The sequence below is a fragment of the Physeter macrocephalus genome, chromosome 2 (assembly GCF_002837175.3).
Source record: "Physeter macrocephalus isolate SW-GA chromosome 2, ASM283717v5, whole genome shotgun sequence".
NCBI classification, from domain to species: Eukaryota; Metazoa; Chordata; class Mammalia; order Artiodactyla; family Physeteridae; genus Physeter; species Physeter macrocephalus.
In genome coordinates, this window is record NC_041215.1 from 111,394,047 (window position 1) to 111,407,028 (window position 12,982).

The 12,982-nt window shown below is 42.8% G+C and overlaps 2 protein-coding genes across 2 annotated transcripts; both read right to left on the reverse strand.

Moving 5' to 3' along the window:
• Window positions 1-1,332: 1,332 nt before the first annotated feature.
• LOC102994965 (gamma-crystallin F) lies at window positions 1,333-4,087 on the reverse strand. The gene is made up of 3 exons (XM_024124679.1): window positions 3,990-4,087; window positions 3,667-3,909; window positions 1,333-1,671 (listed from the first exon to the last, which is right to left on the reverse strand). The coding sequence occupies exons 1-3, from the start codon at window positions 3,996-3,998 to the stop codon at window positions 1,399-1,401; spliced, it is 525 nt and encodes a 174-aa protein (XP_023980447.1). The 5' UTR covers window positions 3,999-4,087; the 3' UTR covers window positions 1,333-1,398.
• A 6,798-nt stretch (window positions 4,088-10,885) lies between these two features.
• On the reverse strand, window positions 10,886-12,678 carry LOC102994419 (gamma-crystallin D). Its single transcript, XM_007124603.1, has 3 exons — window positions 12,650-12,678; window positions 12,327-12,569; window positions 10,886-11,216 (listed from the first exon to the last, which is right to left on the reverse strand). The coding sequence occupies exons 1-3, from the start codon at window positions 12,656-12,658 to the stop codon at window positions 10,944-10,946; spliced, it is 525 nt and encodes a 174-aa protein (XP_007124665.1). The 5' UTR covers window positions 12,659-12,678; the 3' UTR covers window positions 10,886-10,943.
• Window positions 12,679-12,982: the final 304 nt, after the last annotated feature.

Consider the following 12,982-nt stretch of genomic DNA (forward strand, 5'->3'; position numbering starts at 1 on the left):
GCAGTCTAACCGCAGTCATATTTTAGAGTTCTAATCCCTTTGTTATATTGCCTGTCGTGTCGGTATGATAATCTGTTTCAATCTCTTTTTTTTTTTTTAACATCTTTATTGGAGTATAACTGTTTTACAATAGTGTGTTAGTTTCTCCTTTACAACAAAGTGAATCAGTTATACATATACATATGTTCCCATATCTCTTCCCTCTTGCGTCTCCCTCCCTCCCACCCTCCCCATCCCACCCCTCTCATGGTCACAAAGCACAGAGGTGATCTCCCTGTGCCATGCGGCAGCTTCCCACTAGCTATCTAATTTACATTTGGTAGTGCATATATGTCCCTGCCGCTCTCTCACTTCGTCACAGCTTACCCTTTGTTTCAATCTCTTTTTCCTAGCGTTCTGTTAGAAATTTTACCAGAAGAATCTTGGAGCCGGATCTTTGATACTTGATAATAAGCCGGATCTTTGATCATTCTCAGTGTGGTGGTGGGAATACAAAGTCCTTCCTAGGGATGGATGAAGTTGCAGTAGGAGCGTCTCAGATACTCTGACAAGTATCTTGGGCTTCTTCCTTAATGCTCCCACAGTCGTGTAGACATACATGCAACAACCATGCTGCTGGGATAATTATTTTAAAAATTGTGTTGGATATTCTGCTCCCTCACTAGACTGTAAGCTCTTGGGGACAAGGACCCAGTTCTGCTCATTGTTGTTTCCTGGTACAGAGCCCAGTGTCTAAAAATGGAGGTGTTCCATCTTTTCGGATGTAATTCTGTAGTACGAGAAACTAGATTTAGAACTGCAGTTCTTAAATTTCATTTGCATATGAATCACCTGTGGGATGGGGTTTAGGATTCTGTCTTTTAACTGGTGTCCCAGGTGATTCTTTTGCAGGTGATCCTCAACCCATTACTGATACTTTGAAAACACTAATGTACAAGGTCCAGATACTCAGTAATAACTAAGGAACACTTACGTTGTAAGTTCTTATTATATATCAGTTGCTTTGTGCCTGGCGTCGTTGTAAGAGAATTACGGCTATTAACTTAATTAAGCCACATTTCATTCCTATGAAGAGAAAAGTATTATTACCCCCACTTTTACAAATTAGAACACTGAGACACAAAAAGGTTAAAAGTGCTAACTTGCTCCATTGCCTATAGCTAGTAAGTGGATGTGGACCCAGGCATTCTGGCTCCAGAGCCTGTCCTCTCAACTGCTACCCCACACCACCCTTTCCACTGATACATGTAAGAAAATCCACATTATTCCCAGCTTTATTTTTGCTGAGCCTTTCTGTCCAAGGAGTCTGAAAGGAAAAGAGGACCACGTTACTGCATCAAACACACAGGAAATATTTTATTAGCTTCCAGATGGAGAAAACGGTAGAGTAAAAATATTTCAGTAGAAATCCACGGCCCTCCTCAAGGAGCCCACTCTGGCATCCAGGGCCCCCCAGTCGTGGTAGTGCCTGTAGTCCCCCGGCCTCAGTAGGTACTGCCGCCCCCGGTAGTTGGGCATCTCATAGAGGACCCACCAGCCCTCCAGCACGTGGAGGGAGCGGACCTCATTGAAGTGGAAGCGGTCGCGGAGCGAGGAGCAGTCTTCCGTGAGCTCCACCATCTGGCCTCGGTAGTCCTCTCGCTCGTAGATCCTCAGCCGGTGGGAGCTGGTCTGGGTTCAGCAATCAGCAGATGGGAAGAGTCAGAAAACCTAGCCTTTAGCAACCAATCACTCACACCGCTGGGGGAATGGGCATTCTTTTTTAATTTTTTCTATATCAAAGATGACAAATTAAAAAGACAACCAACACCAGGGCCACTGGGTATAGTTGGGTAGATTGCACGCTGCAAAACTGAAGAGGGGGCCATTCACATAGATCAAGATATGCATGGTGCTCCATAGTTTTCTAGGGCCACAACCTACATGAATCATATTTCGTACCTACTTAGTACCATTCTTAAGTGACAATTTTTATATATAATTTGTGCTCTCTCCTTTATAGACTTAAACGGTGGTCTGGAGCTCTCCTTAGAGGATATAAAAATAATTAGATATTAAAATAAAAAGACAAATCTATCCCTGGCAAAAGGCATTATTTTCTATCTCAATAGCATTAAAAGAGGCTGGGGAGAGAGGAAGTTGAACTGCTTTCCCCAAAGTGAAGCACAGATGGTGGCAGTCCAGCCCAGGCAACTCCTTAATCCCTTCCTTTCTGCTTTGAGTCCTGCTATTCTAAAATCCTGAAAAGCAAGAGCCATCGTAACGATTAGGTTTCAGTTCTCACCTCTAATATATGGTCTGGCAAAACACTTTTAGGTAATTAATAAAAATAGAAGCTCAAGATCATGAAGGAGGCCTGTTTAGATCAATAGATTATAAAACCTTTAGAAAAATGTAAGGGCAGGCTGTCAGTCCTGGGCAAATCCTGTCTGTCTCTTCCTGAGCACTTGTTCTTTTATCTGCTTGTTCCTTCCCAGCAGGTACCCACTCAATTCCTTCTTCCTTCTTCCACCATTAAATCCTCGTTAGGAAAGGTTCTCATAAGCAATTCATTCTGAGGTATAAAAAACTGCTAATAAGGTATCTTCCATGGTTTGCAAAAGACTCACATGTGCGTTATCTAATTTGATCTTCACAACAGCCTGACACATGTGGAGCAACCATTCTAAGTCTTTTTTTTTTTTTGTGGTACGCGGGCCTCTCACTGTTGTGGCCTCTCCCGTTGCGGAGCACAGGCTCCGGACGCGCAGGCTCAGCGGCCATGGCTCACGGGCCCAGCTGCTCCGCGGCATGCGAGATTTTCCCGGACCGGGGCACGAACCCGTGTCCCCTGAATCGGCAGGCGGACTCGCAACCACTGCGCCACCAGGGAAGCCCTTTTCTTCTTTTATGAGATGCTAATGACTAGAGCTTTCAGACTGTAATCAGAAGAGTCAGGGCTGGAAAGTGAAAGCCCAGATTTCCAGGCTCCTAATGCCAGTTTGGGTCCTATCAAGGCTTTCAACCCTCTGAGGGGGTTTCAAATTTCCCCAGAGTGGTACATTTTCCACTGGACTCTGTCATAGGTAAATTAAAGCCTCCCTAACTGTGGAATTCCAGGTTGCTCGGGCTTTACTTGGGCAGCAGTGGGCTTTGCAGGTGCTACTGGAATCACATTGTTGGTTATTTGCTTTGCCTAATCAAAAGGCAGAACTTGAGGGAGCCTTGATATTCATAATGGTTAATATTTGGAGGAGGGGGTAGTTTGCCAGGTGCTGGGCAATCTCCTTTTGACCTCACCACAGCTCGATGAACCAAGGCCCTTATTAACCCCGCTTTACAGATGAGGCAGGAGAGAAGTAGCCCAGTGACTCGCCTAAGGGCACCTGGGTGTGAGGAGCTCACCTGTTGCTTATCCCTCAGCGGCGGCACAGACGCTCTAAACTAATACCGTGCACCACTTTTGCCCAGTAGAGGTGCGTTTAATTTTAGCGAAGGAGAATACAATTTCGATTAAGAGCATTGCATCACTCAATTTTTCGGTGGAAAGAAAGCTTAAAGATATTAATAAAGGAAAAGAGAAGCCGGTTAGAGCCAGCAAGAGAAGGCCACCGTCCTGCAGCCTGACCACTGCTGGAGCACTGGTGTGACCCGAGGGCACGGCAGGCCCAGGGGAACCGGACTCACGTGGGGGATGAGGCGGCAGGAGCGGACGGAGTCGTTGAGGCCCATCCACTGCTGGTAGTCGGGGTAGTCGCCGCGCCGCAGGAAGTACTGGCAGCCCGAGTAGTTGGGCTGCTCGTAGATCATCCAGCAGCCGCTGTCCACCCGGATGGAGTTGCAGCGGCTGAAGCAGGGCTGCAGGTTGGAGTGGTCGCTGCTGCACTCGTAGTGGCGGCCCTGGAAGCCCCGGTCCTCGTAGAAGGTGATCTGCAGGGAAGGGAAGGACAGGGCTCAGAGGTCTGGCCTCCAGCCCGGCTGCGGGCCCCTCCCGCCGGCGCGGGGCTCACCTTCCCCATGGCTGCTGGGTGCGGGGATGCGAGTTCAGGGCGGTGGGGCGGGCGCGCGGGTCTATATAGCAGGAGGGCTGCTGCGTTGGCAGGAACGACACAAAAGGGGCCCCCGGGTGAGGAGGATTTCCTCTCTCTCTTCTATATAATGACGGCGGGGGTGGGCGGGGGACTTATTGTGTGTTTTCTCTTAGACTCTCCAGAGCTTTCCAACTGATGACCCGCGTAAAACTGTCACTTGGGGCCTCTGGGGCCTTTAAATGAAGCCTATTCAGGAGATTGGAAGCGAGCAAAAGCGCCTAACCGGGTTAATGCTTGTAATGAAATATTTTTTAACCTTTTTGAATTTCGAAATGATCTCTTTGTGAGGAACAACCCCGGGTAGTGAGCGGGTCAAAGGTCAGGATGGGCTCCAGCGGGAGGCGTTTAGATGGGAGAGCATTTCCTTGGTGTGAGGATGTGGCACGTGGGATGCACCTGGCTTCTCCGCAGGACGTCTGAAGGAGGATGGGATTCTCCTCTAAGAGAACCTCCTCCCAGCCTCCCCGCTGATGAGCGGGTGCAGCAGACAACACACCGGAGGAAAGGTGATGGGGGTTGGACCCCGAGGAAGCCCTGTTTAAGCACCTGGCTCGGCTCTGCTCCCTGGAGACTGGACCAGGGCCGCCTCCAGACTCGGCTGCTGCCTCCGGCCCACCGGCAGGAAGCCCGCAACTTTGGAGTTCATGAGGGGACTCACGGGTGGTTGTTAGTCACACTGTAACTTTTTATTTAACCAGTAATTTTGCACACCGGGTGCTAAGGTTAATTAGTTAATTAGTTCTAGCTGCTGACAAATTCAAGTTAACATGCAAATGTAACAGATTTAAAATCCTACAATCTTGGGAAGATTCCGCCTTCTCTACCTTCCCCAGCCCTGAGCAAGCCTGGTTGCTCCCTAGTTCATGCTCTGGTTCCAGGGTCTAGAGTCTTCTTTCCTTCCACCCCCTATCCCCCCAGCAGCTTCCGGTGCTCCACTCTTTAGAATGAGGATTTCACAACCTCATACTATTTTGACATCTTGGGTCAAAAAATTCTCAGTTGTGAGGGTCTGTCCTGTGTATTTGAGGATGTTGAGCAGCATCCCTGGTCTCAACCCTCTAGATACTATAACTGCATTACTCTCAAGGTTGTGACAACCAAAAAATACTTCCAGACATTGCCAAATGTCCCCTGGGGGAGTGAAACCAACCCTGGTTGCAAACCACTGCTTTAGAAGGAGGTAGTCCTCAAACGGATATAACCGTGATACACCTGTCTCATTCCTTAGTTTGGATTCTTGCTACTTAAGTCTAATGCTAACAAATTGTTTGCCCTGAACAATTTTATTTGAAACACATAAATTTAATAGGCCTTATTCACATTCTGTCTTTTAAAAATTCTAATTTTATAGAAAATTGGAAACTATAGAGAAGTAGAAAGGAGGAAAAAATTAAAACCATAGTACCATATTTTGAAGATCACTGTAGATGAATATTTTAAAACCTCCTTTCAGTTCTGCAAGATGAAAAAGTTCTAGAGATCTTTGCACAGAAACATCCATATAGTTAACACTACTGTACTATGTGGTTGAAAACTGGTTAAGATGGTAAATTTACTGTTATGTGTTTTTTATCACAATAAAAAAGACACCTCATTCCTCCCCTGCAAAAAAACCCTCTGAATTTTCACTTCTTTGATCTAATACTTTCATTTCTAAGAATTTGTCCAAAGGAAATAGCTAAAGGTACATGAAAATATTATGCACAGTGGCATTTTATCAGACCACTGTTTATAATATAAAAAATTAGATACAAATAAAATGTCCAAAATAGGGCATTAATTAGGTAAGTTATAGAACATCTCTTTGATGAGATGCTACACAGCTACCAAAAATCATGTTCTCAAAGAATTTATTTAAGGATATGGAAAATGCTCACCATTTGTTAAAATTTTAACATGAGTATGTTATACACTGAAAACTACAAAACATTGCTGAAGAAAAGAAGATATAAATAAATGGAAAAACATCTTGTGTTCATGGATTGGAAGATTTTATATTGTTCAGATATGAATACTTCCCAAAGTGGTCTACAGATATAATGCAATCCCTATAAAATTCTAATGATATTTTCTGTGGCAGTAGAAAAACCCATTCTAAAATTTATATAGAATCTCAAAGGATCCCAAATACCTCAAACAATCTTTGTGTGTGTGTGTGAAGCCATTTTAAATTGTTATTTATTTATTTAATTTTGGCCTCACCGAGAGGTTTGCAGGATCTCAATTTCCTGGACCAGGGATTGAACCCGGACCACCACAGTGAAAGCGCTGAATCCTAACCACTAGACCACCAGTGGACTCCCCCAAAACAATCTTGAAAAAGAAGAACAAAGCTGGAGAACTCACACTTTCTGATTTCAAAACTTACTACAAAATTTACAGTAATCAAAACAGTGTCGTACTGGCATAAAAATAGACATACAGACAAATGGAATAGAATAGAGAACACAGACACAAACCCTTACACATATGGTCAAATGATTTTTGAGAAGGTTGTCAAGACCATTCAATGGAGAAAAGACAGTCTTTTCAACAGTGGTACTGGGAAAACTGGATATCCACATGCAAAAGAATGATGTTGGACCCTTACATTACACCACATACAAAAACTAACTCAAAATGGGTTAAAGACCTACATATAAGAACTAGAACTATAAAACTCTTAGAAGAAAACATAGAGGAAAATCTTCATGAGATTTGAATTGGCAGTGATTTCTTGGATATAACACCAAAGCATAGGCAATGGATAAATTGGAGTTCATCAAAATAAAAACTTTTGTGCATCAAAGGAGACTATCAACAGAGTGAAGAGGACACCAATGGGATGTGAGAAAGTATTTGCAAATCATATATGATAAAGGATTGATATTCAAAATGTATAAAGAACTGCTATAACTCAGCAACAACAATAAAACACCCACCCCCCAAAAAAACCCAATTGAAAAACAAGGCTTGAATAGACACTTCTCCAAAGAAAATAATACAATGGCCAATAAGCACATGGAAAGACGCTCAACATCACTAATCATTAGGGATATGCAATCAAAACTACAATGAGATACTACTCCACACCCATTAGGATGGCTAGTATAAAAAGCAAAATCAAAACAGAAAACAACAAGTCTTAGAGAGGATGTGGAGAAATTGGAAAGCTTGTGCATTGCTGGTGGGCATGTAAAATGGTACAGCCACTGTGGAGGACTGTATGGTAGTTCCTTAAAAATTAAACATCAAATTACTATATGACTTAGCAACTCCACTTCTAGGCAAACACCCGAAAGAATTGGAAGCAGGGACTTGAACAGCTCTTTGTACCCCAATGATCATAGCAGCACTCTTTATTATAGCCAAAAGGAAGAAACAATTCAAATGCCCATTTAGGAATGGATGGGTATACAAAATATGGTATATGCATAGAATGGAATATTAATCAGCATTAAAAAGGAATGAAATTTTGATAAATGCCACAACGTGAACAAACCTTGAAAATACTATGCTAAGTGAAATGAGCTAGACACAGGACAAATATTATATGATTCAATGCATTTGAGATACCTGGAATAGTCAGATTTATAAAGAAAGAAAGTAGAAGGGTGGTTACCAGGGGTTGGGGGAAGGTGAGAATATGGGGAGTTATTGTTTAATGACTAGAGTTTCAGTTTGGGATGATGAAAAATTTCTGAAGATGAATAGTGCTGGTGGTTGCACAATGATGTGAATGTGCTTTATGCCACTGAATGGTACACTTAAAATGGTTATAATGGTAAATTTTATGTTATGTATATTTTACTACAATTTAAAGCATCTTCCATGAGCAACAAGAAAAAAAAGGAATCAATATGAATTTTTTCAATATTAATTTCTTGATTTCAATAATGCTACTGTGGGTTAGGACTCCACGCTCTCACTGCCAAGAGCCCAGGTTCAATCCCTGGTTGGGGAACTAAGATCTCACAAGCCGCACAGTGCAGCACACACACACACACACACAAAATCTACTGTGGTTGTAAGAAAACATTAAAATCGGATAACTCCTAGTGGTTGAAAGGGAATTAAAAAGCATTTAAAACAGAGTTTATTTTAACTTACTTATAGTCCTCTTACTTTATAAGGGAATAATTAATATAAATAATGTCTTAAAATTTTTTTTACATTTCCCTTCTTGGGCTTTCTTCCTCTTTCTCCCTTTATTCATTCCATTCTGACTGTCTTACACCACCAAAGCTTACATTCAAGAACTGATAATATTTCCAGGTCCTCTTTAATCCTGGGAATTAGTACTCTGGGCACAGTTGTGCTGTAGGCAAAGATGGTTGGATGATTTCCTTCACCCAACCTTCCTTGTGTATTGCCCTGCTTGCAGCTAGCAGCTATGGTTTCCAGGGACACCAGCTTCAGGTTGATGATATGGTGGGAGGTGGACAAAACTTGGGACCCTGACGATATTGTTGAGCTGCTGAACTAACCATTCCTAAATTCCATGCTACCCTAGGACTTCCTATCATGTGAGCTAATAGAGTTCCACATTGTTTATCCATTGCTATGGTGTTTTGGCTACTTTCAGTCTAATGTATGCTAACTGATTCAGATCCATTTTTGGCCAAGGGATTGGGGTGAATTCTGATCAAGCTTTGGAGATGAGTAGCTCACTGGGTAGAAGGTGGGGAAAAGTAATCCGGGTGAGGAAAAGAGGTGAGCAAACTCAGAGGGGTGTGAAAATGCTTAACGTGATTGGATGACTTGGATGAGATGGAGTAAAGGACAACTGGGGTCAGGTAATAAGAGAGGAAGTAGATAGGGCCAGTTTCTTGAAAAAGGTAGAATTTTCCCCTGTGGGCAGTGGAGCAATATCAAAGGTTTTTAATCAGGGAAATGACTTGATCAGATCAGTCTCTGAGTACAAACGTAGTCGCCACTCCTTTCGAAGATTCTAGCAATGAGAGTGCAAGTAAGAAAAAAAGCAGTAGAAGAACTAATGTAAGTGAATATAGTGTTATACTTCCCTATAACCTTACACAGGCAATATACTAACACACACAGATATACACACATATGGAGAGTATATGTATACAGTTATATAAATATATATAACTGTGTGTGTATCATGTGTGCATTTATATAGACAGAGAATGCAGCTTTGCATTATCCTATATATTTAATTCAGTTCCTGGTTGGCTGGTTGCTTACCTCATGGTAAGAATCTGTAAACTGGTGCTGTTGTTATTTTGACAAGCATCTTCCTGATTCCACAATGGAAAAGCACTGATTTTCTGAGCTGTGAGTTCTGAATTCTGATGCCACTTCTATTATTAACTGTTTGAAATGAGAATTGAACCTTAGTTTACCTTACATAAAATGAGTGATCTAGGTTAGATGATCTCCAGGTCTGAAATATGTTAAACACCATATTACTTCATTGTGCTATAATGACTTGCTTTCCTCCCTCCCTCCCTTCTTCTTCTTCTTGGCGGGGGCAGATTTTCCATTAGGAATTTCTCTGAGACTCTGAATAAAGTCCTAAACAGTCACCACGGAAAAAGTCACATATACTCTGTGTCAACTAGAAATGTGTATTGAACTACAAATAAAAGAACACCCAACGGTGGTGCCATAATCAAATGCGGGTTTATTTACTCCCGTTACAAGAAGTCTCAAGGTAAAAGGTTGCTGGCATTGTGTGATGGTTAATTTTATGTCAGCTTGACTGGGCTAAGGGACGCCCAGATAGCTGGTAAAACATTGTTTCTAGGTGTGTCTGTGAGGGTATTTCCGGGAGAGATCAGGATTTGGATCAGCATACTGAGTAGAGAAGACCATCCCATCTGTTGAGGGCCTGAATAGAACAAAAAGGAGAAGGAAGGATGAACTCCTTCTTCCTCTGCCCTCAGACATCAGCACTCCTGGTTCTCAGGCCTCTGGACTCAGACTGAATTATTCCACCAGCTTTCCTGATCCTCTAGCTTGCAGATAAAGGGACTTCTCAATTTCTATAATCACATGAGCCAATTCCTATAGTAAATCTCCTCATCTATATCTATATAGATCCCATGGGTTCTGTTTCTCTGGAGAGCCCTGACTAATAAACATCGGTTCAGGGGTTTGACCACATCAAGGCCAGCATTTCTGAAACTGTGACATTTCCCTCGTACTTGTCACCTCTTGAGTGTAAAATGTCTGAAATAAGAGGGAATTGTGGCACCAGGGCAGCTGCTCCCTTTCATTAGGAAGGCAAAATTTTTTCCAGAACCATCTCCTCTCTCCCCATCAGCATTCCTCCACTTAATGTTTCAACGTCCAGAGAGTGTCATGAGACCAGTTCAACATCAAAATCAAACATGAAAGAAAAAAAAAAGGCAAAATAATGAAAGGAGAAAAAAAAGAGTCTGCCTGCCAGAGATTTGTGAACTCACTTTTGCATACAATTTAGGGAATTTAAAAATCTTCTGAAGCCCATTGTAGCCCGCTTCAGAATCCCTGATTTAAGAAGTGGGTCACACTATCTCCGAACCTCAGCTTTCAGATCCTCACTCCTCAAAGAAAAACTGAAGAGATATCTCACTATCTGGTTTGAAGCAGCAATGTGTTTAAAGGCCAGAGAATCAAATAAGATAATGTATTATGAAGTGTTTTGTAAACTGTAAAGCTCTGCTTCATTTGAAGGCATAGTTCTATTGTGAGAATTTTCTTTGTCACCCGTAGATCATACACCTTGATTTCCACGTGCACCTTGTGTGTATGTGTGTGTGTGTGTGTGTGTGTGAGTGTATAAATAAAATAATAAATGTAGGACAAAAGGAAAAACACGAGCAAACCATTGCCAGGAAAACAGAAAATATTTTATTACTTTCCAGATTGAGAAATGATGCACTTATTTCAGTAGAAATCTATGACTCTCCTCACGGAGCCCACTTTGGCATTCACGGCTCCCCAGTCGTGGTAGTGCCTGTAGTCCCCCGGCCTCAGCAGATACTGCCTTCCCCGGTAGTTGGGCAACTCATAGAGGACCCAGGAGCCCTCCAGCACATTGAGAGAGTAAATCTCATTGAAGTGGAAGCGGTCCTGAAGAGAGGAGCAGTCCTCAGTGATCTCTATCATCTGGCCTCTGTAATCTTCCCTCTCATAAAGTCTGATCCTGTGAGAGCCAGCCTGGCCCATCCGGAGGTGGAAAGAGGAGAAAAGCAAACCATGAAATGATTCCAGCACATTCATGCCATTCAGTTTGGTGAGGACCAGCTCAAGCCATTTTCAAATATATGGTAAAAATGAATTATTTCTAAATCTTTGTATACTCTTCATTTTCAAAGGTGGAGATTCAGTACCTTTCCAAGATCCAAGTGTGACTAAAAATTAAGAAGGAAATCTCACTCTTTAATATATTCAAATATTTCCCAGGGTGAACTGTTAACCACGCTCAGGACACTGTACCATAGAGAAACCCAAATCTTTAACAGCTTATTACTATTTTTGCCATTTTGAAGAATTATTTTAAATTTTCAAGCATGTGTCTTTGAACAGTAAAGTCAGTTGATGAAATGAATTACTCTACAGTGAGTTTAAAATAAATCTTGGAAAAATCACCAAGGGCTTAGATGCTTTTGTTTCTGTGGAAAGCAAAGTGAAACATCTGAAGTCTCTCAGTTACATACTTGATTTTCATTTAGTAATTTATGAATAGAATGAGGAAAAATGGGAAAGAAAAATGAGTAAGCCCAAGGACTAATTTTTAAAAAACCTTAGTGTTTTAAGACACGTATGAATTATATGTAGCCTGTGTGTAAAATTTCTGCATTGCTCTCTACTGAGAAAAAGTACTTTTATTTGTACAGGTGGGGAAAACCAAAACATGCAATGGGAGGCAAGAAGGGGAAAGAGTCTTACAAGAATTAACCCTTGTAAAAATTTCCTTTTCAACTCCTGTCGGCTCAGAAACTAACTAGCACCTAACTATTTTTCTGTTGGATATTAGTGGTTTTTCTACAACTCCATTGTAAATGATTCCAGGTCAGGACCTCTATTTTATACATGCCCGGCGCAGCGGATACATTCTTACTCAATAAATATTTGTTGATTAACTGGTACCTGGGCAACACTTTACTTCTGTTCAAGGCAAATTATATTGAACTAATATACCATAGCTTACCTTTTCCCCAAACTCTCAGTTATTCTAAATGATCACTACTCCAAATGTTTAACCTTTGCTTGAAACTATCCATTCTGGGTCCAAAGTCAACCAGAATGATATGGAACGGGACTCACGTGGGGGATGAGGCGGCAGGAGCGGACGGAGTCGTTGAGGCCCATCCACTGCTGGTAGTCGGGGTAGTCGCCGCGCCCCAGGAAGTACTGGCCGCCCAGGTAGTTGGGCTGTTCATAGATCATCCAGCAGCCGCTGTCCACCCGGATGGAGTTGCAGCGGCTGAAGCAGGGCTGCAGGTTGGAGTGGTCGCTGCTGCACTCGTAGTGGCGGCCCTGGAAGCCCCGGTCCTCGTAGAAGGTGATCTGCAGGGAAGGGAAGGACAGGGCTCAGAGGTCTGGCCTCCAGCCCGGCTGCGGGCCCCTCCCGCCGGCGCGGGGCTCACCTTCCCCATGGCTGCTGGGTGCGGGGATGCGAGTTCAGGGCGGTGGGGCGGGCGCGCGGGTCTATATAGCAGGAGGGCTGCTGCGTTGGCAGGAACGACACAAAAGGGGCCCCCGGGTGAAGAGGGGATTTTCGTGTTCTCTTTTTTCTCTTCTGTCAGAGTCCATGGGGCTCATTGTGGGTTTTGGTCCCATTCTCTCTGGAGTTTCTATCACTAGCTGATGCTATTGAGACAGTTTGGAAAAAAAAAAAAAAGTAATTTGGGACATTGTCTATTTAATAATAGAAGTAGAGCTTCAGCCATTTCATATATAGTCCACTCTTTTATTTGTAT